The sequence below is a fragment of the Pristiophorus japonicus genome, chromosome 13 (assembly GCF_044704955.1).
Source record: "Pristiophorus japonicus isolate sPriJap1 chromosome 13, sPriJap1.hap1, whole genome shotgun sequence".
NCBI lineage: Eukaryota > Metazoa > Chordata > Chondrichthyes > Pristiophoridae > Pristiophorus > Pristiophorus japonicus.
The window spans coordinates 46,772,778-46,798,029 of NC_091989.1; the positions used below are offsets into that span (position 1 = coordinate 46,772,778).

The following is a 25,252-nucleotide window of genomic DNA, read 5'->3' on the forward strand; positions in this document are numbered from 1 at the left end:
GTTAATTCATTGCTTATTACTTTTTGTGCTTTGTTTGGTGCTTGGTGGTGCTTTAAATGTAGTTACTTGCGCCGATTCCTTAATTGTAGGTAAGGTCTTTCTGTGTGGACAAAAGTGGACACATAACACTGCCCTAAGTTAGTTTAGTACAACTTTTTTCTGCCCAAATTGGCATAAATGGTGTAAGTGGCTGGGAACGTCCCCTTTTGAAAAAAAAACTGACGTAACAAAAAACCTAACTAACTCACTTACACTGGCGCAAATTAAATGGCCATATTTGCAACTAAAAAGATACACCAGAAAAATCAAGTTGCACCAAAAAAAAACGGTGCAACTCTTGGGGAAATTTGGGCCCCATGGATTTTGCCCCTCAAAGACACTAATAACTAATGCATTATATTTGTAAGACAGAAGAAAGCAACAAACCTACATCATAAAAATGCAGCCCAATAATACCAGCAGCATCACTAATAAGTAGCACACAGCGAGAGCTGCATCCCAAAGCCCAAAGTCTCAATCCCTGCCCGAGGCTGCAGTCACATGCTCCCTCCTCCCTTCCAATTGAGGCTCTGGTTGCCGAAGTAAATATGACAACATACCCCAGTCCTGCAATTCCAGAAGACTGGATTGTATCAGCAGCAACCTTCCCTCTAAGCTGCGCGACTGAGCAGCTCTCTGCCGGTCCTGCGTAGCCTGGATCGGCTTTTCCAATGTTAAATTTCATGCATACACAAAACTGTGAATGGGCTGCGCAGTCCCTTAAAGGGGCCACGCACCCAAAAATAAATTAGGGGGAACATTGATCGGCAGCTAGCTGACGTTTTTAGCCATAAATCTGGGTCTCTGCGGCAAGAGTGAAAAAGAGAGAAAGTATGAAACATACGGAGACATACATAAATGTAATGAAAAAAAAAGGCAGAGTAGAAGTTATAGTTAAAAAAAAGTCAGAGAGATGGAAAGACAGAAGCTGCTGAAAGTATAGAAGAGCAGAAACAAGGAGACACTCGTACACAAAAAGATAACGCCAAGAGGCATGCCAGACATAAAATGACAAATGTGTGAGGCAGAGACAAGACAGGAGACAAAGGCAGAGAGGGGAGAAGTAAAAAGCAGCAAACATAAACAAGTCCTGCAAATTCTCCTTTTCAAGTATATGTCCAATTCACTTTTGAAAGTTATTCAATCTGCTTCCCCTTGTGCAAGTTGCTGTGATGTCAACAAACAGTCCAAGCAGCCAATCAAAAGGCAGAATTCTCAGACATCAAACAAGGAAGTGAGCAAGCTCTTTAACATTTGTTCGAAGTTCAAATTTGGAGAGCAAAATAAAGATTGGGACTCTCGCATGGGGAAAAGACAAAGCTGAAATAAAGACTAATTTTTTTAAAGTTTAAAATTTTTAATTTTTGTTAAAATTGATTAATTTCACACTGCACAAAATTAAAATTAGTTTTTCAGACCCTTAATCTTTGTTTCGCAGTCAACATGTGGCTAAAACCCCTGTTGCACCTAATCCCTTTGTGTCTAACTTTAAGTGGGGAACTTAACAGTGTAATTACTGCGAAAGAGCCAAAGTTTTCATCAGTTTCTCTGATCTGAGATATTACACAGAATGATGGCTCTGTGGAAGGAGGGATGGAGGGAGGGGGAGGTTGGGGAGGGCAGAGCGCAGCCTGTGTCACAGCAGTTAATGATCGACTGCAACTTCAGGATTTCCATGTGCGCCTGTACCAAATTCCACAGTTGCCTTCAGTTTCAAAGTCGGAATGACAGCGAACTCTGCCAGTTTGCCGTAATCTGGGCCACAAATTCCAGTCCAATATATCTGTGGCTCCTAAAGTTTCATGAATGCGCCTATGCAGCTCACAAAAACAAAAAGCTTAAATAGGACAGCTCTGTATTAACATATAGAAACAGTACTACAATTGCACTGTATTGTGTATTGTTCCATAGCCACAAACGGGAGACTCACTGCAATTTACCCAACAGTACTGACTTTAGCACATGCGTAACCGAGTCTGATTAAGCCTTTCGCCCATCATCTCAATTAGAGTTAAACATCCAACTTGTAGTTATATTGCGCCTTTAATATAGTGAAACATCCCAAGGTACTTCACAGGATTATGAGATTAAAAATTTGACACTAAGCCGCACAAGGAGAAATTAGGGCAGGCGACCAAAAGCTTGGTAAAACAGCTGGGGGGGGGTGGGGGGGAAGGGGTGGTTTAAGGAGCGTCTTGAAGTAGGAAAGAGAGGTAGAGAGGTAGAGAGGCGGAGCTGTTTAGGCAGGGAATTCCAGAGCTTAGGGCCGAGGCAACAAAAGGCATGGCCACCAATGGTTTAGCGATTATAATCAGGGATGCTCAAGAGGGCAGAATTAGAGGAGCACAGACATCTTGGGAGGTTGTGGGGCTGGAGATTACAGGGATAGGGAGAGGGGAGGCCATGGAGGAATTTGAAAACAAGGATGAGAATTTTGAAATTGAGGCATTGCTTAACCGGGAGCCAATGTAGGTCAGCAAACACAGGGGTGATGGGTGAGCGGGACTTGGAGCAAGTTAGGACACGGGCAGCCGAATTTTGGATCACTTCCAGTTTACGTAGGGTAGAATGTAGGAGGCCAGCCAGGAGTGCATTGGAATAGTCAACCTGAAATCTATAGACCAGTCAAGTTTAATACATGCAGGAAAAACATAGCAAGTATTTTGGGAGATCTAGAGGGGCATGGTATGAGAGGTCACACATGGAAATGTACAAGTGAACGTGGATTTTAAACCAAAACATTTTAGGAACAGGAAAAGTCTCCAGAGTTTTTTTAAATACCTGTAGTAGAGTTGTTTTCCATATTCTAAATTGAGAATTTCCCCAGAATATCGTAAATTTTTCAAAATTTAAGCTTTCCTAATTTTGATGTCCACATCCTCTTAGTGCTTCAGTAGTGCTGCACTGGTTTGTGACAGAGGAGCGGCAAGAGATCATGACGGAGGTGCAACAGATTAGGGGACAGGGCCCAGAAGAGCCGAGGGCCCAGGGGCAGCACAGGCCAGCCCACACTGCGATGTGTGTGCACTCGGTCCGTGCAGCAGAGCAGGTCTTCAGTTGTCCTGGTTAACCCTCGCCACTGGATAAAGGCCTAGCTCTGTCAAGCCCGTGTGGTGGCTGATGTGCAACAGTCACCGCACGTTAAAAAAATCAATGCACAGGCATCTTCCACTCCTTCAACTTGAGTTCAGGACTGGGACCATCGGGTCCCTTATGTTCTCTTATGTCCTTCATTGAACATCTGTGAACTCATGTGGAAGCAAGTCATCCTCGTTCGAGGGACCACTTATGATGATGGAATAATCAAGTCTAGAGATAACAAATGCATGGATGAGGGCTTCAGCAGCAGATGAGCTGATGATGCAAGGACAGAGACAGGCAATGTTACGGAGGTGGAAATAGGTAGTCTTAGTTGTACTGCGGATATGTGGTCAAATATGACACTCAGGTTGCGAACAGTGTGGTTCGGCCTCAGACAGAGAAGTTGGGGAGAGGGATGGAGTCAGTGGCTGGGGAACTGAGTTTGTAGCGAGGACCGAAAACAATGGCTTTGGTCTTCCCAATATTCAATTGGAGAAAATTTCTGCTCATCCAGAACTGGATCCAAGTAACTTAACTTGTTCCCCGTTTGCAGATTCCTGCTTTCCAACTTTCACAATTGAAATACTTCCTTAAAATTCTGTGGACAGTAAGCTTAACGTTGCCTTTCGGTTTTAAAGTGTCATAGAAAATACAGCACAGGAAGCACTTTACTGCCACCGAATTTAATATTAATTTAGCTTAAAAAAAGAGAATTTAAAAGTTTAGCAACGTTACAAGTTGGTAATGTTGAAACTTCAGCCACTTTGACAGTGACGTTACCCTCCGATGTCGGCCCATTTCGGTTACGGAGGACCTGAGCCGTGCCCCAGCGCCGGAGCCCACACAGCCGCGGTGCTCACGTCACCGGGAGCTGGACCCGACCACTCGCCTCTCGCTCGGCCCGGACAACATAAACAAGGGGGGGTCACCAAGTAAACACGTCACCAACCTGCCTGGAACCTTGGAAACATTCCGCTTCCAGAACTGCTTCTTCCCGCCGTCACTGGACATTTTCCAGCTGAATGCGGGCCTGCTCTCACCAGGTGTCGGACACAAACCACAGCTCGGCCCGACCACAAGCTGCAACGTTTAGTTCACCATACAGCAACCTCCCAGTCACTGGCACAGGGGCGCCATGTTGCCGTTCCCAAGAAACCTCCTTTCCATTGGCTTGAATTTCCGAGGTAACCGCCGCACCAATCAGACGCCGCGTTGTGTCGATGTTCCCTGCGAGGGCCGATGATGTCACAAAGTGGATGGGCTGATCTATGGCGTCACGGCGTCGGTTTCGTTTTATTTTGAAGAATGTACAATTTTTAAAATGCTGGAAAGTTGCCAGTTGGCACCTTGTTAAAAGCACATTGCTGTCGGTGTGCATTTGAAATAGGTCTTCATTTATTTCATACACATAAAAGTTAAAGAATATTAGGAAAACATTATGTAAAATTACAGTATATTTAAACGTCTCAGTTCTGGTTTAAGGTAGGCAACCTGGTAGATCTTGCAACTTGGGGAGACTTTTATGGAGATGAAACTCAACCAAGAGTTAAAGGTGCAAAATGTAGACAAATTTGTTGGGGATTCATTGAAAGTTTTCAATACCTGTATGCATAAACCTTTTATTTTCTGTTTGATACGAAATATGCCACGAAGTAACGAGATATATTTATAAAACAGAGTGATTCGTGACAATGTAGGCGGCCTCCATCATCAATGATATAATGACTATTGAAATTTCAGCCAGCCCGGCGTCACAATGTTGACACTGCACGATTTAGGATTCAGGGCTAGTGTTAGTATTAAAGGTTGGTGGTTCGGGGTTGAGTTAGAAAGCACTATTGACAATGTGTTTTTACTAGACATACTCATTAAAAATGTAGGGTACTATTCAGAAATCAGAGTATAATCCTAAAAATCAGATTTACTGATTATATTGACCTTATAGCATCTAAAACAGATTTGCAGATATAACTGATAAGGTATATGGAGAAAAAGAATAAAAAAAGACTTGGATTTATATAGCGCCTTTCATGAGCACCGGATGTCTCAAAGCGATTTACAGCCAATGAAGAGTAAAACATTTGGATGAATGTCAACATAAAGAAGACAACAGTCATAGAATCAAGAAGATGTACACATTACAGTTGATGGGAATGCAGTTGAACGGGTGGAAAAGTTTGTATATCTTGGTGGGTTAGTGACAGAGAATGAGCATTGCGAAAAAGACATCAAAAGAAGGATTGGACTTGCCAAATCGCATGCCTGCACTGATCACAACTTCCAATCATCTCGCAACATAATAGCTAAAGTAATGCAGCTACTTCATGCCCTTCCATGGTGTTGTGAAAAAATTGCTTCCTTCAATTCTTTTTCTTTTGAAAATCTTTCCAACATCACTATTTGTGGCCTCAAATGGAACTCGACATCTCCATTGTAAAAACTACTTCCAACAGGCTTGGTCTTCTCTTTTCTAACATTTCTTTATCCTCCTACTTTTAACTTTTCTGAAGCCCAAGTTAATCCAAGGTTTGAATATTGCTTCCATATCTGAGGAGGCGGATCTATCTTCCCTGGTTAGATTACAAGAAAAAGCTTGTTGCTTAATAGATAATCCTGATTTTATTGCAAATCTTTCAAATCTTTCTGGTATTTTATCAATAGTCCCATGGTCAGTGCTACTATTAACTTTCTTGTTCTTTATAAACTCCCAATATTCAACCTAATACTCCTGCTGTTCCTTCCACATCCACTGTGTTGAAATCAAGATTCATGACACAGCATCTCAAAAATGTGGAGAGTCTTGCCTTCCTCGGTCTCTCATTACTTTAAACTCCAAACTTGGCCTTACTCAATCCTTAGTTTGTAACTTCTCTTTTATTCTTTTCAGCCTTTACAGTGTTCTGTGCTATAGGCATTGCACCTTTACTTTGGCTTATCAATTCAAAAGATACTGAAATAGATGGACATGCAAAAGAACATTAAAAAAAAATCATATGCTGACTTTAAAAAAAATATACACAGAACAATATTATTTTTAAAATAATTTTATAAACAAAGCATTCTACATATCATTTCCAGGGTCTGTGGCTTCTCACCAGATAAAACACAGGTGCGAAGATTTTATGCAGTTCTTTATTCCTTGTATTGACTGCGAAGCACATGAATTATGGAAATATCTTGAACCAGATCTGGCGACAACATAGTAGTTGTCAGCTAACGCTCTGTTGTCTTAGAAAAGTAATCTGCAGTTTTCAACCTGAAAAGAAACGAGCCAGATTAATACAAAAGCAAAATACTGCGGATGCTGGAAATCTGAAATAAAAACAAAAAATGCTGGAAATACTCAGCAGGTCAGGCAGCATCTGTGGAGAGAGAAACAGAGACAACGATTCAGGTTTATGACCTTTCATCAGACTAATGCTGCACTGATGTCAGCCATAATGAGGCCTCTCTCGATATTTCCCTTTTTAAACTCTCTCCTGGTAGTGTTTCCACAGAATACATATTTAATGATTGATTTGTGATCATTTATATAATAAGTGTTATGGATGCAAGTATTTTATTTTTGTACCTCTCCATCATCCACATTCCCCCCTCTGAAACTGATTCTCCACGTGTGTGCTTTTGTCATAATGGGATCTGCTTTCTCTCCCATCAGTTCACAATGTGTGCACCTCTCTAATGTTGTGAACAGCCCCGTCAATCTGTGAAACAGTTTTCAAGAGTATCAGAACTTACACACAGAAGTAATTGATTATATATTTTATCATGTGGTCATGCAATATATCTTGTTGTAAATGTTATGGTAATAAAACTTGTGCAACCTGGATCTGCCTGTGTCGAAGTATTGGTTGGTTTCAATTTTCTTTTTCCTTTTTGGTTCAGTGTTCAGGTATCTTGCCAATGATCATCTCCCGCCTCACTACTTGCATCAGCCCCCTCCTCTCTCCGACCTGAGAGAGAACACCATTGGCAGGTCGAACTATAGAGCTGGAGCAGCCCAGGACAGCGCAGCACCCCGTGACCTGCAAGAGAACACCACCGGCAAATCGGGGCTATAAATAGAGCTGGAGCTAACCTCTTCAGAGAGCAGCGAGAGCCGTTTCAGGAAGGCGACAGATTCAAGGATGGCGACTGGATTGACGTCACCAAAATCCAGGTCGCCGATTGGAGCGTGGGTAGGTCCATCAGCGGGGTTGGGACCCAAGTGCAGGAGGAGAGGCGCGAGCAGGAGCGGCGGGGTCAGGGCGGAGGAGCGGCAAAAGGTCGAAGCGGAGGAGCGGCGAAAGATCGGGGCCTAGGAGAGGCGAGAGTTCAGGGCCCAGGAGAGGCAAGGTTGGAGTCGAGAAGTGGCAAGGTCTGAGTCGAGGAGCGACGGGGTCATGGCCCAGGAGCAACAGTGTCGGAGGAGTCGAGGAGTGGCGAGATTGGAGACGTGGTCGGAGTCGAGGCACGGCGAGGTCGGAATCGAGGAGCGGCGGGGTCGTGGCCCAGGAGTGGCGAGGTCAGGAGTCGAGGAGCGGCGAGATTGGAGACGTGGTCGGAGTCGAGGCACGGCGAGGGCGGAGTCGAGGAGCGGCGTGTCGTGGCCCGGGAGCAGCGAGGTCGGAGTTGATGAGCGGTGGGGTCGTGGTCCAGAAGCGGCGGTGTCAGAGTCGAGGAACGGCGAGGTTGGAGTCAAGCCCAGCAGCAAGGCAGAGGCCCAGGAGCGGTGCAGTGTATAACAACAGTGGGATGTGGGCCCAGGGAAGGTGCAGCACGGGCCAGCCCACACTGCAATCTATGGCCAGTAGGAGTATGTGTGTGTACTAGGTCCGTGCAGCAGAGCTTGGTCTCCAGTCGCCTTGGTTAATCCTTGCTACAGGACCATGACCTTGCTCTGTCAAGCCCGTGTGGTGGCTGGTGTGCAACAGCCACTCCACGTTAAAAGAATTCATGCACAGGCATCTTCCACCCTTCAGGATGTTGTTCGGGACCTGGAATGTCAGGTCCCCCATTGAAACACCTGTGAACTCATCCCTTTTTGGTGTGAAAGCGGGTTATCCTCGACACGAGGGACTGCCTAATACTATACTAATACTTGCATCAGAATCAGAAAATTGTAAATCTTGGCATCATGTTTGACCTCGAACTGAGCATCAAACTTCACATCCTATACCTTACCAAGACTGCTCCTCTACATACTTTGCTCTAAAAATTGTTCATTCATGACCAAGGCCCTTGCTTTCCACAACTTTATTGTGGATGATTGTGCAATATAGAGCTCTACCGAGTGGACTACTGCACCACCTAGTGGACTATTGTGGTAATGCGGCTGCTGATGTAAATACAATAAAAGTGACATGATGTATTGGAGTCGTCTTGTCGTTATGTATGTGTTAATGATGTCGTAAAGAATATATCATATTGGCGACAAAGGATAGGATTTCTGGATCCCCTGGCTGAAATTTTTGTTGATGAATGATCCAGCCAACCAACAGAACAACTTTGAGAGGTTCTTTGTTTTGCAGCACAGCTAAAAATCCAAGATAAATTACAAGCACACTTGGCTGAACTGAAGAGTCCAGATGGTTGCGCCTATGGGAATAATAGGGCGCTTGGGTGAGCTCCATTGCGACCAAGAGCCTTTCAGAGCACATGTGCAGCGGCTAGAAATGTTTTCTACCGTAAATAGTATCGTCGAAGTCCCCGATGATGAAAACTGTAATCGGGTGGTTTTAGGAAGAAAACGGGCTATTTTTCAGACTGAAACAGGCCCAGAGATGTATGAAACCCTATCAAGCCAAAGGACACGCCACCGAAGGAGATTCTGCACTACAGTCCTGAGCCCCTGGAAATTGGTGAAAGTTATCATTTTGGAATACGAGATCAATTCATTGACAAGAGTATCAGTGAGTACATTGCAGCTTTAAAAAAGCTATCCCTTCACTGTCATTTCAGAAGCTTTCAGGACCGAGCATTGCGTGACCGCTTTGTTTGTGGGATGAAAAATGAAGCAATCAGAAGGAAGTTGTTGACAACCCCTAACTTGACTTTTGATTTAGCTTGTCAGACAGCTATGTCAATGGATATGGACGACCAATACACCGAGAATTTTGCACCATTTCCAGTCATCAGACAACTGAGGTGAATCGCCTGCCAATTAAAAGTAAAAGGCAGTTGGGCCCCCAAGGCCTCAGTAACAGTACATTGAAGTCATGCTATCGGTGCCTGGGACAACACATTGCTCAAAGCTGTCCATATGTGAAGGTGGAGTGTTTCTTCTGCAAGAAAACAGGGCATCTTGCGAAATCGTGCCGACTGAAGAGTAAACCAACTTTCAATGCTATAAGTAGAAATCGCCCGAGACTACAAAGTATTGAAGAGAAGCAACAGGCTGAGGAGGTTCTAGAGATACACGTCATCAGGAGCACAAGGGAATCTAACAACGATTCGCGAACTATCATCATCCAAGTAGATGTTGCAGGAACCAGGATACCCATGGAAAATGACACTGGTGCATCCGTGAGGTTAGTACTGGAATCACTATATCTCGACAAGTTACGTGATTTTCCACTGGAGAAGTCGAAGATAGAGCTGCAAGGCTACTCAGGAGAGCAAATCGCTGTGGTAGGATGTATCACCGTACCGGTGAAATACAAGGATCAGTTTCAGAGCTTGCCTCTCTTAGTGTCAGGAGACAAGCCTGCCTTGATAGGTAGAAATTGGTTGGGATCACTGAAGCTGGATTGGAATGAGATTTTTCGTGTTGAAACGAGATTTGCATTGAAAGATGACGTCATCAAGAAGTATCCAAAGGTGTTCTGCGAAACAGGCAGTCCGATCCAAGGCTTCAAGGCGAGTATCAGGGTACAGAAGGACGCTAGACCAGTTTATTGTAAGCCACGTCCCATACCATACGCACTCAGCGAAAGTTGAGCAAGAACTCAAAAGACTAGAAACTGAGAACAGTATCTCTAAGATAGATCTAAGTAATTGGGCTACACCCATTGTTGTTGTAACTAAATCTGATGGTCAGCTAAGGTTGCGTGGTGATTATAAAGTAACTGTAAACCAGGTTCTAGAGTGTAATCTACCCAATTCATTGCCAAATGTAGGAGATTTGTTCAGAATGCTGACAGGTAGTCAGATCTTCTCAAAGTTAGATCTCACAAATGCCTACTTCCAACTTGAGTCCAAGTCATGCTTGACTATAAATAATCATCTAGGCCTATATCAATTTAAGAGGCTACCATTTGGAGTGTCTTCCACCCCCGCCATATTCCAAAGGATGATGAACCAGATTTGTCAAGGCCTTGAATGGGTAGTATGTTATTTAGATGACACACTCATTTCAACACCAAACAGGCAAATCTATAATAACATATTGAATAAAGTGCTCAAACGGCTGGAGAAGCACAGAGTATGACTGAGCACTTCAGAGAGTAGAGCGTGCTGCTGCAGGAAAGCGATGGCTGATTGCAGTGCGGGCAGGTGCAGCAGGAGCGGCGAGGTCGGGACAAAGGAGCAGCAAGAGTTCGTAGAGGGATGTGATTGGGGCCAAGGAGAGGCATGAGTTCAGGGTCCTGAAGAGACGAGGGCCCAGGGGCAGCACGGGCCAGCCCACAATGTGATATTTGTGCGCACTAGCTCCGTGTAGCAGAGCTGGTCTCCAGTCATCTTGGTTAATCCTTGCCACTGGACCAAAACCTAGCTCTGTTAAGCCTGTGTGGTGGCTGGGGTGCAATGGCCACCACACATTAAAAAAATCCACAGACAGGTGTCTTTCACCCTTCAGGATGTAGTTCGGGATCTGAAATATCATTGGAACACCTGTGAACTCATCTGTTTTCGGCGTGGAAGCAAGTCATCCTCCTTTCGAGGGACTGCCTGTGATGATGAGTGACTGCTCACAAGTGTGAGTTATTTCAAAACTCAGTGACTTAGGGCACAGAGTAGACAAAGATGGTTTATATCCAACCAAGGGAAAGCTGGATGTAATCAGAAATGCACCCACTCCCAAGAATGTCACTGCACTTCGATTTTGGGTCTTTTGAACTATTATGGGAAGTGTTACATCCATTGAATGAGCTGTTGAAAAAACAGGTCCATTGGAAGTGGTTAGAAGAATGCAACACAGCATTCAAAGAATGTAAAAGCCAGTTTGTAGAGAGTACCGTGTTAGTTCACTGTGATGTATCAAGCTAGCGCATGGCGCCTCTTCGTATGGAGTTGGGGCAGTGATATCTCATGTGGGGAGGAGAGACCAATTGCTTTTGCTTCACGCACCCTCAGTGCCAGTGAGCGTAATTATGCGCAAATCGTAAGAGAAGCTTTGGCATTGATTTTTGGGGTCAAGAAGTTCCACAAATACTTGTACGTTTACCATCGTTACTGACCATAAGCCCCTAATAGCAATCCTCCATCCAAAGTCCCCAGTTCCAACCTTAGCTGCAGCCTGAATGCAGAGATGGGCTTTGATTTTGTCAACATATGCACATGACATTGAGTACAGACGATCAGCTGATCACAGAAATGCTGATGCTATGTCCAGGTTGCCATCCCCATCACAAGTTACACCCAATAGGGAAGAAGTGTTCTATTTTTCATACATTGATGAACTGCCAGTTACAGCTGAAACGATTGGTAGAGCAACCAAACGTGACCCAGTTATATCAAAGGTGTATGATTACAAAGCAAATGGATGGCCAAACCAAGTATAGGAGAAAGATTTTAATTCATACTTCGTTCATAGGAATGAATTATCAGTGGATAAAAAATGTATCATATGGAGTGCAAGAGTAGTTATTCCAAATAAGTTTAGGTCCAAATTGTTAGGAGATCTTCATGACCAGTATCTGGAAATGTGCTTGACCAAGAATTTTGCACACAATAACTTATGGTGGCCAGGTCTAGATAAAGATATAGAGTACATCCTTAGTCCGTGTACAACATGTCAATCGGTAAGCAAGAAACCACCATCAGTACCATGACAACCATGGAAATGGCCTCCCAGGGTGTGGCAAAGGTTTCATGTAGATTTTGCTCAGCGTGAAGGACAATTGTTAATTGTGACTGATAGCCATTCGAAGTGGGTAGAGGTGTTTCAGATGCGGAAAATAACAAGTAAAACACTAGACAATTTTCAAAATTGTTTTCTTGATATGGCCTCCCAGAAAAAATTGTGTTTGATAATGGACCACAATTTTGTTCAGAAGAATTTTCACAGTTCACGTGCAGAAATGGTGTGAAACATACCAAGGTTCCACCGTACCACCCTGCTTCAATTGGTGCAGCAGAGCGCACAACACAAATTGTAAAATATGCTCTCATCAAATAAAATGTTGGATCCAAATCCAAAGAAACGGCAGTTGTCACTGGACCACAAATTGGCAAATTTTCTGATTACTTATCGTAATACTGCTCACACAACTACTGGTAGAACACCAGCAAAGTTGTTTCTCAAACGACAGCCACGAACCAGGTTCTCGTTGCTAAAGCCAAACTTGGCACAGTCGGTAGAAGACAGAGAGAATCATGATAGACGTAGGGAGAGAAGTGTGAAATTGAATCAGAAGGTTAGAGGGAAGAACCATCATCATAAATGGTTAAAGTAGTTACCAGGAAGAATAGTGAAGATATGTGGCCCTTGCACATATTTGGTCAAGATGTTTGATCATGGAAAGGTTAGGTTTGTTCACATTGATCATATTTTACCGACAGATGTAGAATGATTTGATTATTTCTGATGAGTCAGATAGTCTTGTTACAAGTTAAGTACCAGTAGCAAATCCTACATCAGATGTACAGAAACAAGTCCAAGAGAATGTCTGAATTTAAGTCTGAGTCTGAGTCAGGCAGACAAACAGTCTGAAGTTGTAGAGTTCAAATATAGATCAAGGGTCACCCTTTGAGAAAAACTCTCCTCAGGTTCAGCCGAGAATGAGTCTAAGTTCAACACCAAGTTTGGAAGGTCTGTTTGAGAGCGAAGGTATCCTCTTCGAAACAGAAAACCAGTGGTTAAGTTTGATTTGTAAATGTGGCAAAATAAGTCTGTATCTTTTACTGTGTATAACCATGCACGTTATGTATGATGATTATTTTATTGTGATTATTTCTTCATTAAGGAGGGAGAAATGTAATATAGAGCTCCACCTAGTGGACTACTGTGACAACTGCTGATGTAAATACAATAAAAATCATATGATGTATTGGAGCCATCTTGTAGTAATGTGTGTGTTTGTGATGTTGTAAAGAATACATCACAGATTGTATTGAAATCTTGGCTTTCATTAAAACCTGGCTCACAGGAGACAACACCTATTACTTTACTGAAGTTTCCCTGAATATTCCACCACCGGCCTGGCCAAACCACTCTGACAACTGTGTGGTCTTTATCAATAAGTCATACCTTAGTCTCTTCCGACTAACCTTCTCCTCCTTCAAGCACCTCACCTTGTTCCACCCCTTATACTTTATTTAAAATCCTCATTGGTCTATCATCTTCCCCAAGACCCACCCAAGTTTCTTCCCGTGATACTGTACTTTTTTTCCTCCCTTAGTCTCTGTACTGGTGACTGCTCATTCTCAAGTGATTTGAATCTCCATCTTAGCATCCATTGCCCTCTCTCCTCTGAATTCCAAGGCCCAACCATCTTCAGCTGCTTCATCAATGACCTTCCCTCCATCATAAGGTCAGAAGTGGGGATGTTCGCTGATGACTGCACAGTGTTCAGTGCCATTTGCAACTCCTCAAATAATGAAGCAGTCCATGCCCGCATGCAGCAAGACCTGGACGGCAATCAGGCTTGAGCTGATAAATAGCAAGTAACATTCGTGCCATACAAATGCCAGGCAATAACTATCTCCAACAAGCGAGAGTCTAACCACTGCCCCTTAATATTCAATGGCATTACCATCATTGAGTCTCCCACCATCAACATCCTGGGGGTGACCATTGACCAGAAACTCAATTGGACCAGCCACATAAATACTGTGGCAACAAGAGCAGGTCAGTTGGTCAGAGGCTGGGTATTCTGCGGCAAGTGCCTCATCTCCTGACTCCCCAAAGCCTTTCCACCATCTACAAGGCACAAGTCAGGAGTGTGATGGAATATTCTTCAGTTGCCTGCATGAGTGCAGTTTGAACAACACTCAGGAAGCTAGATACCATCCAGGACAAAACAGCCCGTTTTGGCACCCCATCCATAACCTTAAACATCCACTCCCTTCACCATCATCATACTGTGGCTGCAGTGTGCAGGATGCATTGCAGCAACTCGCCAAGGCTTCTTCGGCAGCACCTCCCAAACCCGCAACTTCTACCACCTAGAAGGACCAGGGCAGCAGGCGTGTATGAACACCACCACCTCCACGTTCCCCTCCAAGTCACGCAACATCCTGACTTGGAAGTATATCGCCGTTCTTTCATCGTCAAAATCCTGGAACTCCCAACAGCACTGTGGGAGTACCTTCACCAGAGGATTGCAGCGGTTCACGAAGGCGGCTCACCAACACCTTCTCAAGGGCAATTAGGAATGGGGAGTAAATGCTGGCCCTGCCAGCGATGCCCACATTCAATGAACGAATTTTAAAAACTCCTATCCTCCCTAAACCTCCCCCTCCTACCTATACTCACGGCCAGCCTTTTGACCTTGACATCTCCCGGGGCCTCTCCACCACTATGGTCCTGATCATCCCATTTCTAATCACTTTCTTGTATTCTTCACCACCCACATTCTCCTACCCTCTTCCAACTCCACTTGCTTTTGCAACAGCCCTGGAAAAAAAAAACTCTCCTCTAAATTAAATACAACTACACTATCCTTTAGCTGTCCATTCACTAATGATACTGATGTAGCTGTCAATTTGCTCAAACCCTGCCCGACCTCCACCTTTGACATTGTCCAGTAAAATCTCTACTACCTCCCAATCTTGTCATTGCCCTGGAAGACCGAGAGATCGTTAATCGATGTTTGGTCGTCAGGTTGATGACATTAGTCATGATTTTTCACTTAACAGAGTGGGTTGCGTGAATGCTGTCATCTTCCACTCCCTTAAAAACTCTCCAGTGTGCGACTGTGCTCACCCAGAACAAACCATAAAATGACTCAATTCCCGATTCACAAATATGAAGGAGGCATCACAGCAATATACTCTGCTACTCCTGATGCAATTATCTAGCTCAACCATCTAAATGTAAAATTATAGTTGTTGCTCTACATCAGCCATATGAAGTAGTAGTAGTATTCCCCTGGTATGGACCCGTCTTCGTGGGTACAGCCCGAGTGTACCTAGTGCACAACTGACTGAGCCATCCATCAGCACAACTGACTGAGCTATCCAGCACCAGATCAGACTGAATCACATCAAGTACTATCAGACAACACTCTCCTCTGCCAAAACCACCCACTACTCCAGGATCATCCTGGAGAGCAAAGGTAACTGCTGGCTTTCTTTCTCAACTACCGTACATCTCCTTAAATCCTTCTCTTCTGACCCCTCCACCTGGCCTCTTAATAACAAGCGCAAGGAGCTCATGAACATTGTCACCAAGACTAAGACAAAATTGTGCACCTTAGTCCCTCCACTGTTAAAATATTTACCCATGCTTTTTTCGCAGTTCAGCTAAAGTTGTCCAATGTTCCACCAGCGGAAAGAGAACCTGGGAGGATGGTGAGATCTAGACGTGACTCGTTGTGAGCAAGACCAAGAGAGATCCACGAGTAATGTTCAAATTCTGATTAAGTAACGTAAGAGTAAGAAAAAAACACACATTTATATATGTCTTAATAGGTCCCAAATGCTTTACACCCAGTGAATTACTTGAAGCACAGTTACTGTTGGTTGCAATGTCAGCGAAGCTGGCAACCATTTTGTGCCCGGCAAAACTCCACAAGTAGCAAATGAGATAAATGGTCAGTTAATCTATTTTAGGTGGTGTTGACCAAGAGGGGATTGGTCCAGAGCATCGGGAAAATTCCCTGTTCTTCTTCAAACGATGCCATAGGATCTTGACATCCACCTCTAAATCGGCAGACAGGGGCATCTGTTTAAGAACTGCACCTCCAATAATACAGCACTCCCTCTGTACTTATTAACCTAGATTACACACTCAAAAAATGGAGTATGGCTTGAATCCAAAAACCTCTGACTCAGAAGTAAAAGCTATCAACTGAGCCAAACTGACTCTAGTCGATATGCAATTTGTGTTTGATATCAAGCGAAATATTAGAATAGCAGAATCACTTAAAAAGATGACAGCGAGGTGTATGATATATATTTAAAAAAGGAGGCAGACAAAAAGCAGGAAAATTATAGACCAGTTAGCCTAACATCTGTGGTTGGGAAAATGTTGGAGTCCATTATTAAAGAAGCAGTAGCAGGACATTTGGAAAAGCAAAATTCTGTCAGGCAGAGTCAGCATGGATTTATGAAGTGGAAGTCATGTTTGACAAATTTGCAAGAATTCTTTGAGGGTGTAACGAACAGGATGGATAAAGGGGAACCAGTGGATGTGGTGTATTTGGACTGCCACAAGGCATTTGACAAGGTGCCACATAAAAGGTTACTGCACAAGATAAAAATTCATGGGGTTGGGGGTAATATATTAGCATGGATAGAGGATTGGCTAACTAACAGAAAACAGAGAGTCGGGATAAATGGTTCATTCTCTGGTTGGCAGCCAGTAACTAGTGGGGTGCCGCAAAGATCAGTGCTGGGACCCCAACTATTTACAATCTATATTAACGACTTGGAAGAAGGGACTGAGTGTAATGTAGCCAAGTTTGCTGACGATATAAAGATGGGAGGAAAAGCAATGTGTGAGGAGGACACAAAAAATCTGCAAAAAGACATAGACAGGCTAAGTGAATGGGCAAAAATTTGGCAGATGGAGTATAATGTTGGAAAGTGTGAGGTCATGCACTTCGGCAGAAAAAAAATCAAAGAGCAAGTTATTATTTAAATGGAGAAAGATTGCAAAGTGCTGCAGTACAGCAGGACCTGGAGGTACTTGTGCATAAAACACAAAAGGATAGTATGCAGGTACAGCAAGTGATCAGGAAGGCCAATGGAATCTTGGCCTTTATTGCAAAGGGGATGGAGTATAAAAGCAGGGAAGTCTTGCGACAACTATACAGGGTATTGGTGAGGCCACACCTGGAATACTGCGTGCAGTTTTGGTTTCCATATTTACAAAAGGATATACTTGCTTTGGAGGCAGTTCAGAGAAGGTTCACTAGGTTGATTCCGGGGATGAGGGTGTTGACTTATGAGGAAAGGTTGAGTAGGTTGGGCCTCTACTCATTGGAATTCAGAAGAATGATAGGTGATCTTTTCGAAACGAATAAGATTATGCGGGGGCTTGACAAGGTGGATGCAGAGAGGATGTTTCCACTGATGGGGGAGACTGGAACTAGAGGGCATGATCTTAGAATAAGGGGCGGCCCATTTAAAACTGAGATGAGGAGAAATTTCTTCTCTCAGAGGGTTGTAAATCTGTGCAACTTGCTGCCTCGGAGAGCTGTGGAAGCTGGGACATTGAATAAATTTAAGACAGAAATAGACAGTTCCTTAAACGATAAGGGGTTAAGGGGTTATGGGGAGCGGGCAGGGAAGTGAAGCAGGCTCGAGGGACCATATGGCCTGCTTCTGCTTCTATCTCTTATGTTCTTATATTGTGCACATTATAAATTTTGCTCCAATTTTATGCATATTTAGTGTGAGCAGATGTTATAGTTTCATGTAATATTGTATAATTTGTACAAGATTTTGATTATGTATAGTACTATATTGTGGATTTTGTGAATTTGAGCTACAGTGTGAGCAGGGAGTACAGCACAGCAGGGACTGTGATGCAGAGAATACCAGAGGGCCTGGGGAGGAAAGCACTGGCAGGAAAGCAGGCCACAGAATTTCAAAATTAAAAACACTGTACTTCTAGGTAAGCCCTGTTTAATAGTTTCACGGATGTGCAAAGTGTGATCGTAACTGTGCTGAGATATTTTTTTGCCCTTCAATCTGATTTCCAATCAGAAGTCTGCGTGTGGGAGAAAAAATGTTTATCAAACAATCAGAAACTCAGGATAAGTGCTAAAACGGTAGAATTATTTTACACTTGACTATGTAAATATAATTTTATGTTATTACTAGTCACATCATTCAATTACATTATTTCATATAGTTAATTAAATATTAGGTCATCATTTCCCAGACCATCGCTGACTTCATCTCTGAAGACCATCTCCAACCTCATAGTTCCCAACGTCACACAACCCGCTTCGACCTCCAAGATGTAGTTTGGAATCTGGAATATTAGGTCCTTTATTGAAACACCTGTAAACTCATTCCTTTTTGGCATGGAAGCAAGTCATCCTCGCTTCGAGAGACTGCCTATAATGATGATGATCTCCGCCGGGCCAAACTTTGAACAACTTTTCTCACTTCCTCCAAATACAATGTGTCATTATGGGAACCTGTATGGGTCCTAGCTGTGCCTGCTTTTTTGTGGGATATGTGGAACATTCTTTGTTCCAGCATTACTCAGGTCTTCTCCCTGACCTCTTTTTCAGTACATTGATGACTGTGTCGGTGCCACTTCCTGCTCTCATCCTGAGCTGAGAAATTTCATCAACTTTGCTTCTAACTTTCATCCCTCCCTTGCTTTAACATGGTCCATCTCCAACTCTTCTGTTTCCTTCCTCGACTTCCCTATCTGCATTTCCTGGAATAGGCTTGTCCATCAATGTCTACTATAAGCCCACCGCCTCCCACAGCTACCTTGATTATATTTCCTCCTACCCTGCTTTCTGCAAGGACCCTATTCCATTCTCCCAGTTTCTCCATCTCGGGCACATCTGTTCCGACGATGCCACCTTCTACACCAGAGCTTCCTAAATGTTTTTCTTTTTCCTCAGACGAGGATTTCCTCAGATATCATGGTTGACAGGGCCAACAACCATACCCATCCCAATTACCACATTTCCGCTGTCACCCCTTCTTCTCCCTCCTATAACAATGATTGGATTCCACATTCAACAGATCATCCTCCGCCATTTCTACCACCTCGAGCACATTCCTGGGTCATGGAAGCCTGCTCCTCTTTGCCAAATTTTCCATGCTTCCTGCCCCTCTGCGATTCTGTAACTTTTTACACCTCCTCTGGATCCATTATCACATTCTTTTGCCTTGCATCATAATTTGTCATTTAATCACTCTGGCCCTTTACCTTATCCTTCTGTTCCTTTTCTGCATCCCACCCCCCATTTTCCTGGCTCCATCCTTGCTTAAAAGCAATTCATCTCTAAAATCTTCCGGTTATGATGAAAAGTTATTGACCTGAAATGTTCATTCTGTTTCTCTCTCCACAGATGCTGCCTGACCTGCTGAGTGCGCCCAGCATTTTCTGTTTTTATTTCAGATTTCCAGCATCCTCAGTGGTACGCTTTTGAAATATTACAACAACAATTTGTATTTATATAGCGCCTTTAATGTAGTGAAACGTTCCACGGCGCTTTACAGGAGTGTTTTAAGACAAAACAAATAAAGGCACGGAGCCATATAAGAAGAAATTACAGTAGATGACCAAAAGATTTAAGGAGCGTGTTGAAGGAGGAAAGAGGGGTGGCGAGACAGAGAGGTTTTGGGCGGGAGTTCCAGAGCTTGGGGCCTAGGCGGCTGAAGGCACAGCCACCAATGGTTGGGTAGTTATAATCAGGGATGCTCAAGATGGCAATATTTGAGAAGCGCAGACATCTCGGTGAATGGTTTTTAATTATGCTCTTTTGTTAAGATCTGAATCACATCCCATAATGTTATAGCAACTTTAATTACACTTTATATTATTTTCATATTGTTTTAATAAAGTGTTAAGGATAGTGTGTTAATGCTAGCATGTGTTGACCACACTTGTTTGTTTGGCAATGATAGATGCAAGAAATTATATCACTGTGAATATGTCCTCAGGAGCAACGTGACATCACTTTAACACAAGACTATTTTAAGTGCAAAAATTCGAGATATACCATACCAAATTTTCGCCATTGAGATTTTGCATCAAAAAAAAACCTATTGAACTAGAAAAACAAACACAGCAGCAACAAGAAGCTCAAAACCAGGTTGTGGTATCAATGTTAAAAGAAAAACTTACAAATAACAAGGACAAATATAAATTAATCCCTTCATTAAACACATTTAAACCCACTATCCATAATTCAGCACCATCATCATCATAGGCAGTCTCTCAAAATCGAGGAAGACTTACTTCCACTCTAAAAGTGAGTTCTTAGATGACTGAACAGTCCAATGCGGGAATTACAGTCTCTGTCACAGGTGGGATAGACAGTGGTTGAAGGAAAGGGTGGGTGGGACTGGTTTGCCGCACACTCCTTTTGCTGCCTGCGCTTGTTTTCTGCATGCTCTCGGCAACGAAAACTGAGCACCATAAAGCTGCTTCAATTACAGTAAGATTTCTTACCCTTAGCAAGACTAAAAGCACAATAATCTAATGACAATTACAGCGCTATAATAATAGCCTCTGAGAATTGCAAACAGAACATAAAGAGCCATAAAGCTTATGGTTTTACTTAGCTTGAAAAGCAAAAGGTCATTATCGGGCATGATGTGAAAGTTAATGTTTCCGCTATGGATTTGGAAAAATATATCCTAATTTATTTGATGGGCTGTAAATATGCTTATCCAGCATTTTCCTACCTCATTAAAATGTATTATTTTTCATTTTGTGCTTAAACAAAGACCATAAATAAGGTAGAAATATCTCACTGAGGAGTTTTGTTTCTTTTTTTTTAAATACAGTAAAGACATAAACAGAAATCCATGGGTCACTGAGTTTCACACTGCAAGAGAGCATCCAGAGACTTGAGCACATAATCCGGGCTGACACTTCAGTGTTGTACTGAGAGTGTGCTGTACTGTTGGAGGTGCCCTCTTTTGGCTGAGACGTTAAACTGAATCTGGAGGAAGTGAGGAAAGGGTGCAGCGAGAAGCCACTTCAACCATAGGGCTAATTATGTCCTTTTCTTATTGTTGTTCCTCCAATCACTCTCTATCACAGTAATACCCTCCACTACATCAGCACAATGCACAGTGTATTAGCATGTAAACTCTGTAGGGTATTTAGCAGCCACTGCTAGAGTGACACAGAGTGCCACAAAGTGCTGGCTTGTTGTGAGCCCTAACAGATGCAGCTGCTTCTTGTGGGATACCAATAGAAGAGAGGTGAAACATTTTAGAATTCTGGCTAGATGATACACCCTTAAATATAGCTCACAAAGAAATATGCCTAGGTGGTGAGGAGTAAGTAGCATGAGAAGGGACATGAGGAAGATGGTATAGCCCTGAGAATGGGGTTGCTCAATCACTTCACCCTCCCCCACTTCCTCTCCAATCTCCATGCCAATGATTCCCAATGTGGCCTTTTCAAATGCACTCATGGGTTTGATATTATGGAGCCCTCCTTTTGTGTCACTACTTTTTTTTGTCCTACCAGCAGAGACGCAGAGTCAAGAGACTGGAAATGTCTCAGGGTGACTTGGACAGGTTAGATGAGTGGGCAAATGCATGGCAGATGCAGTATAATGTGAATAACATAGAAACATAGAAAATAGGTGCAGGTGTAGGACATTCGGCCCTTCGAGCCTGCACCGCCATTCAATAAGTTCATGGCTCAACATGTAACTTCAGTACCCCATTCCTGCTTTCTCGCCATACCCCTTGATCCCCCTAGTAGTAAGGACTACATCTAACTCCTTTTTGAATACATTTAGTGAATCGGCCTCAACAACTTTCTGTGGTAGAGAATTCCACAGGTTCACAATTCTCTTGAGTGAAGAAGTTTCTCCTCATCTCGGTCCTAAATGGCTTACCCCTTATCCTTAGACTGTGACCCCTGGTTCTGGACTTCCCCAACATTGGGAACATTCTTCCTGCATCAAACCTGTCTAAACCCATCAGAATTTTAAACGTTTCTATGAGATCCCCTCTCATTCTTCTGAACTCCAGTGAATACAAGCCCAGTTGATCCAGTCTTTCTTGAAAGGTCAGTCCCACCATCCCGGGAATCAGTCTGGTGAACCTTCGCTGCACTCCCTCAACAGCAAGAATGTCCTTCTTCAAGTTAGGAGCCCAAAACTGTACACAATACTCCAGGTGTGGCCTCACCAAGGCCATGTACAACTGTAGTAACACCTCCCTGCCCCTGTACTCAAATCCCCTCGCTATGAAGGCCAACATGCCATTTGCTTTCTTAACTGCCTGCTGTACCTGCATGCCGACCTTCAATGACTGATGTACCATGACACCCAGGACTCGTTGCACCTCCCCTTTTCCTAATCTGTTACCATTCAGATAATAGTCTGTCTCTGTTTTTACCACCAAAGTGGATAACCTCACATTTATTCACATTATACTTCATCTGCCATGCATTTGCCCACTCACCTAACCTATCCAAGTCACTCTGCAGCCTCATAGCATCCTCCTCGCAGCTCACACTGCCACCCAACTTAGTGTCATCCGCAAATTTGGAGATACTACATTTAATCCCCTCGTCTAAATCATTAATGTACAATGTAAACAGCTGGGGCCCCAGCACAGAACCTTGCGGTACCCCACTAGTCACTGCCTGCCATTCTGAAAAGTCCCCATTTACTCCTACTCTTTGCTTCCTGTCTGACAACCAGTTCTCAATCCACGTCAATACATTACCCCCAATCCCATGTGCTTTAACTTTGCACATTAATCTCTTGTGTGGGACCTTGTCGAAAGCCTTCTGAAAGTCCAAATACACCACATCAACTGGTTCTCCCTTGTCCACTCTACTGGAAACATCCTCAAAAAAATTCAGAAGATTTGTCAAGCATGATTTCCCTTTCACAAATCCATGCTGACTTGGACCTATCATGTCACCTCTTTCCAAATGCGCCGCTATGACATCCTTAATAATTGATTCCATCATTTTACCCACTACCGATGTCAGGCTGACCGGTCTGTAATTCTGTTTTCTCTCTCCCTACTTTTTTAAAACGTGGGGGACATTGGCTACCCTCCACTCCATAGGAACTGATCCAGAGTCTATGGAATATTGGAAAATGACTGTCAATGCATCGCTATTTCCAAGGCCACCTCCTTAAGTACTCTGGGATGCAGTCTATCAGGCCCTGGGGATTTATCGGCCTTCAATCCCATCCATTTCCCCAAAACAATTTCCCGACTAATAAGGATTTCCCTCAGTTCCTCCTCCTTACTAGACCCTCTGACCCCTTTTATATCCGGAAGGTTGTTTGTGTCCTCCTTAGTGAATACCGAACCAAAGTACTTGTTCAATTGGTCTGCCATTTCTTTGCTCCCCGTTATGATTTCCCCTCATTCTGACTGCAGGAGACCTAGGTTTGTCTTTACTAACCTTTTTCTCTTTACATATCTATAGAAACTTTTGCAGTCCGTCTTAATGTTCCCTGCAAGCTTCCTCTCGTACTCTATTTTCCCTGCCCTAATCAAACCCTTTGTCCTCCTCTGCTGAGTTCTAAATTTCTCCCAGTCCCCGGGTTCACTGCTATTTCTGGCCAATTTGTACGCCACTTCCTTGGCTTTAATACTATTCTTGATTTCCCTTGATAGCCACGGTTGAGCCACCTTCCCTTTTTTATTTTTACACCAGACAGGGATGTACAATTGTTGTAGTTCATCCATGCGGTCTCTAAATGTCTGCCATTGCCCATCCACAGTCAACCCCTTAAGTATCATTCGCCAATCTATCCTAGCCAATTCACGCCTCATACCTTCAAAGTTACCCTTCTTTAAGTTCTGGAGATGGTCTCTGAATTAACTGTTTCATTCTCCATCCTAATGTAGAATTCCACCATATTATGGTCACTCTTACCCAAGGGGGCTCGCACAACGAGATTGCTAATTAATCCTCTCTCATTACACAACACCCAGTCTAAGATGGCCTCTCCCCGAGTTGGTTCCTCGACATATTGGTCGAGAAAACCATCCCTTATGCACTCCAGGAAATCCTCCTCCACCGTATTGCTTCCAGTTTGGTTAGCCCAATCTATATGCATATTAAAGTCACCCATGATAACTGCTACACCTTTATTGCATGCACCCCTAATTTCCTGTTTGATGCCCTCCCCAACATCACTACTACTTTTTGGAGGTCTGTACACAACTCCCACTAACGTTTTTTGCCCTTTGGTGTTCTGCAGCTCTACCCGTATAGATTCCACATCATCCAAGCTAATGTCCTTCCTAACTATTGCATTAATCTCCTCTTTAACCAGCAATGCTACCTCACCTCCTTTTCCTTTTATTCTATCCTTCCTGAATGTTGAATACCCATGGATGTTGAGTTCCCAGCCCTGATCATCCTGGAGCCACGTCTCTGTAATCCCAATCACATCATATCTGTTAACATCTATTTGCACATGAGATTATCGACTTTGGTGGCAAAAACAGGAAGGCAGAATATTATCTGAATGGCGACAGATTAGGAAAAGGGGAGATGCAACGAGACCTGGGTGTCATGGTTCATCAGTCACTGAAAGTTGGCATACAGGTACAGCAGGCGGTGAAGGTGGCAAATGGCATGTTGGCCTTCATAGCTAGGGGATTTGAGTATAGGAGCAGGGAGGTCTTACTGCAGTTGTACAGGGCCTTGGTGAGGCCTCACCTGGAATATTGTGTTCAGTTTTGGTCTCCTAATCTGAAGAAGGACGTTCTTGCTATTAAGGGAGTTCAGCGAAGGTTCACCAGACTGATTCTCGGGATGGCAGGACTGACATAAGAGGAGACACTGGATCGATTGGGCATGTATTTACTGGAGTTTAGAAGAATGAGAGGGGATCTCATAGAAACATATAAAATTCTGACGGGACTGGACAGGTTAGATGCAGGAAGAATGTTCCCAATATTGGGGAAGTCCAGAACCAGGAGTCACAGTCTAAGGATAAGGGGTAAGCCATTTCGGATTGAGAGGAGGAGAAACTTCTTCACTCAGAGAGTTGTTAACCTGTGGAATTTCTAAGACAGAAGGTTGTTGAGGCCAGTTCGTTAGACATATTCAAAAGGAAGTTAGATATGGCCCTGACGGCTAAAGAGATCAAGGGGTATGGAGAGAAAGCAGGAAAGGGGTACT

The 25,252-nt window shown here is 43.5% G+C and overlaps 1 protein-coding gene and 1 long non-coding RNA gene across 3 annotated transcripts in view; both read right to left on the bottom strand.

Moving 5' to 3' along the window:
• tbc1d22a (TBC1 domain family, member 22a) overlaps window positions 1-4,296 on the bottom strand; it is a 294,045-nt gene extending 289,749 nt beyond the window's left edge. The window contains exon 1 of the mRNA XM_070896745.1: window positions 4,070-4,296. Coding sequence (XP_070752846.1) covers window positions 4,070-4,131 — 62 coding nt within the window. The 5' untranslated portion in view covers window positions 4,132-4,296. The remainder of the gene's footprint in view (window positions 1-4,069) is intronic.
• A 1,852-nt stretch (window positions 4,297-6,148) lies between these two features.
• Window positions 6,149-25,252, bottom strand: part of LOC139277996 (uncharacterized) — a 30,452-nt gene continuing 11,348 nt past the window's right edge. The window contains exons 4-5 of one of the 2 annotated variants that reach the window (XR_011596197.1): window positions 15,705-15,838; window positions 6,149-6,376 (exon numbers count right to left, since the gene is read on the bottom strand). This is a non-coding gene — a long non-coding RNA (uncharacterized lncRNA). The remainder of the gene's footprint in view (window positions 6,377-15,704; window positions 15,839-25,252) is intronic. The other variant, XR_011596198.1, reaches the window with a different exon arrangement.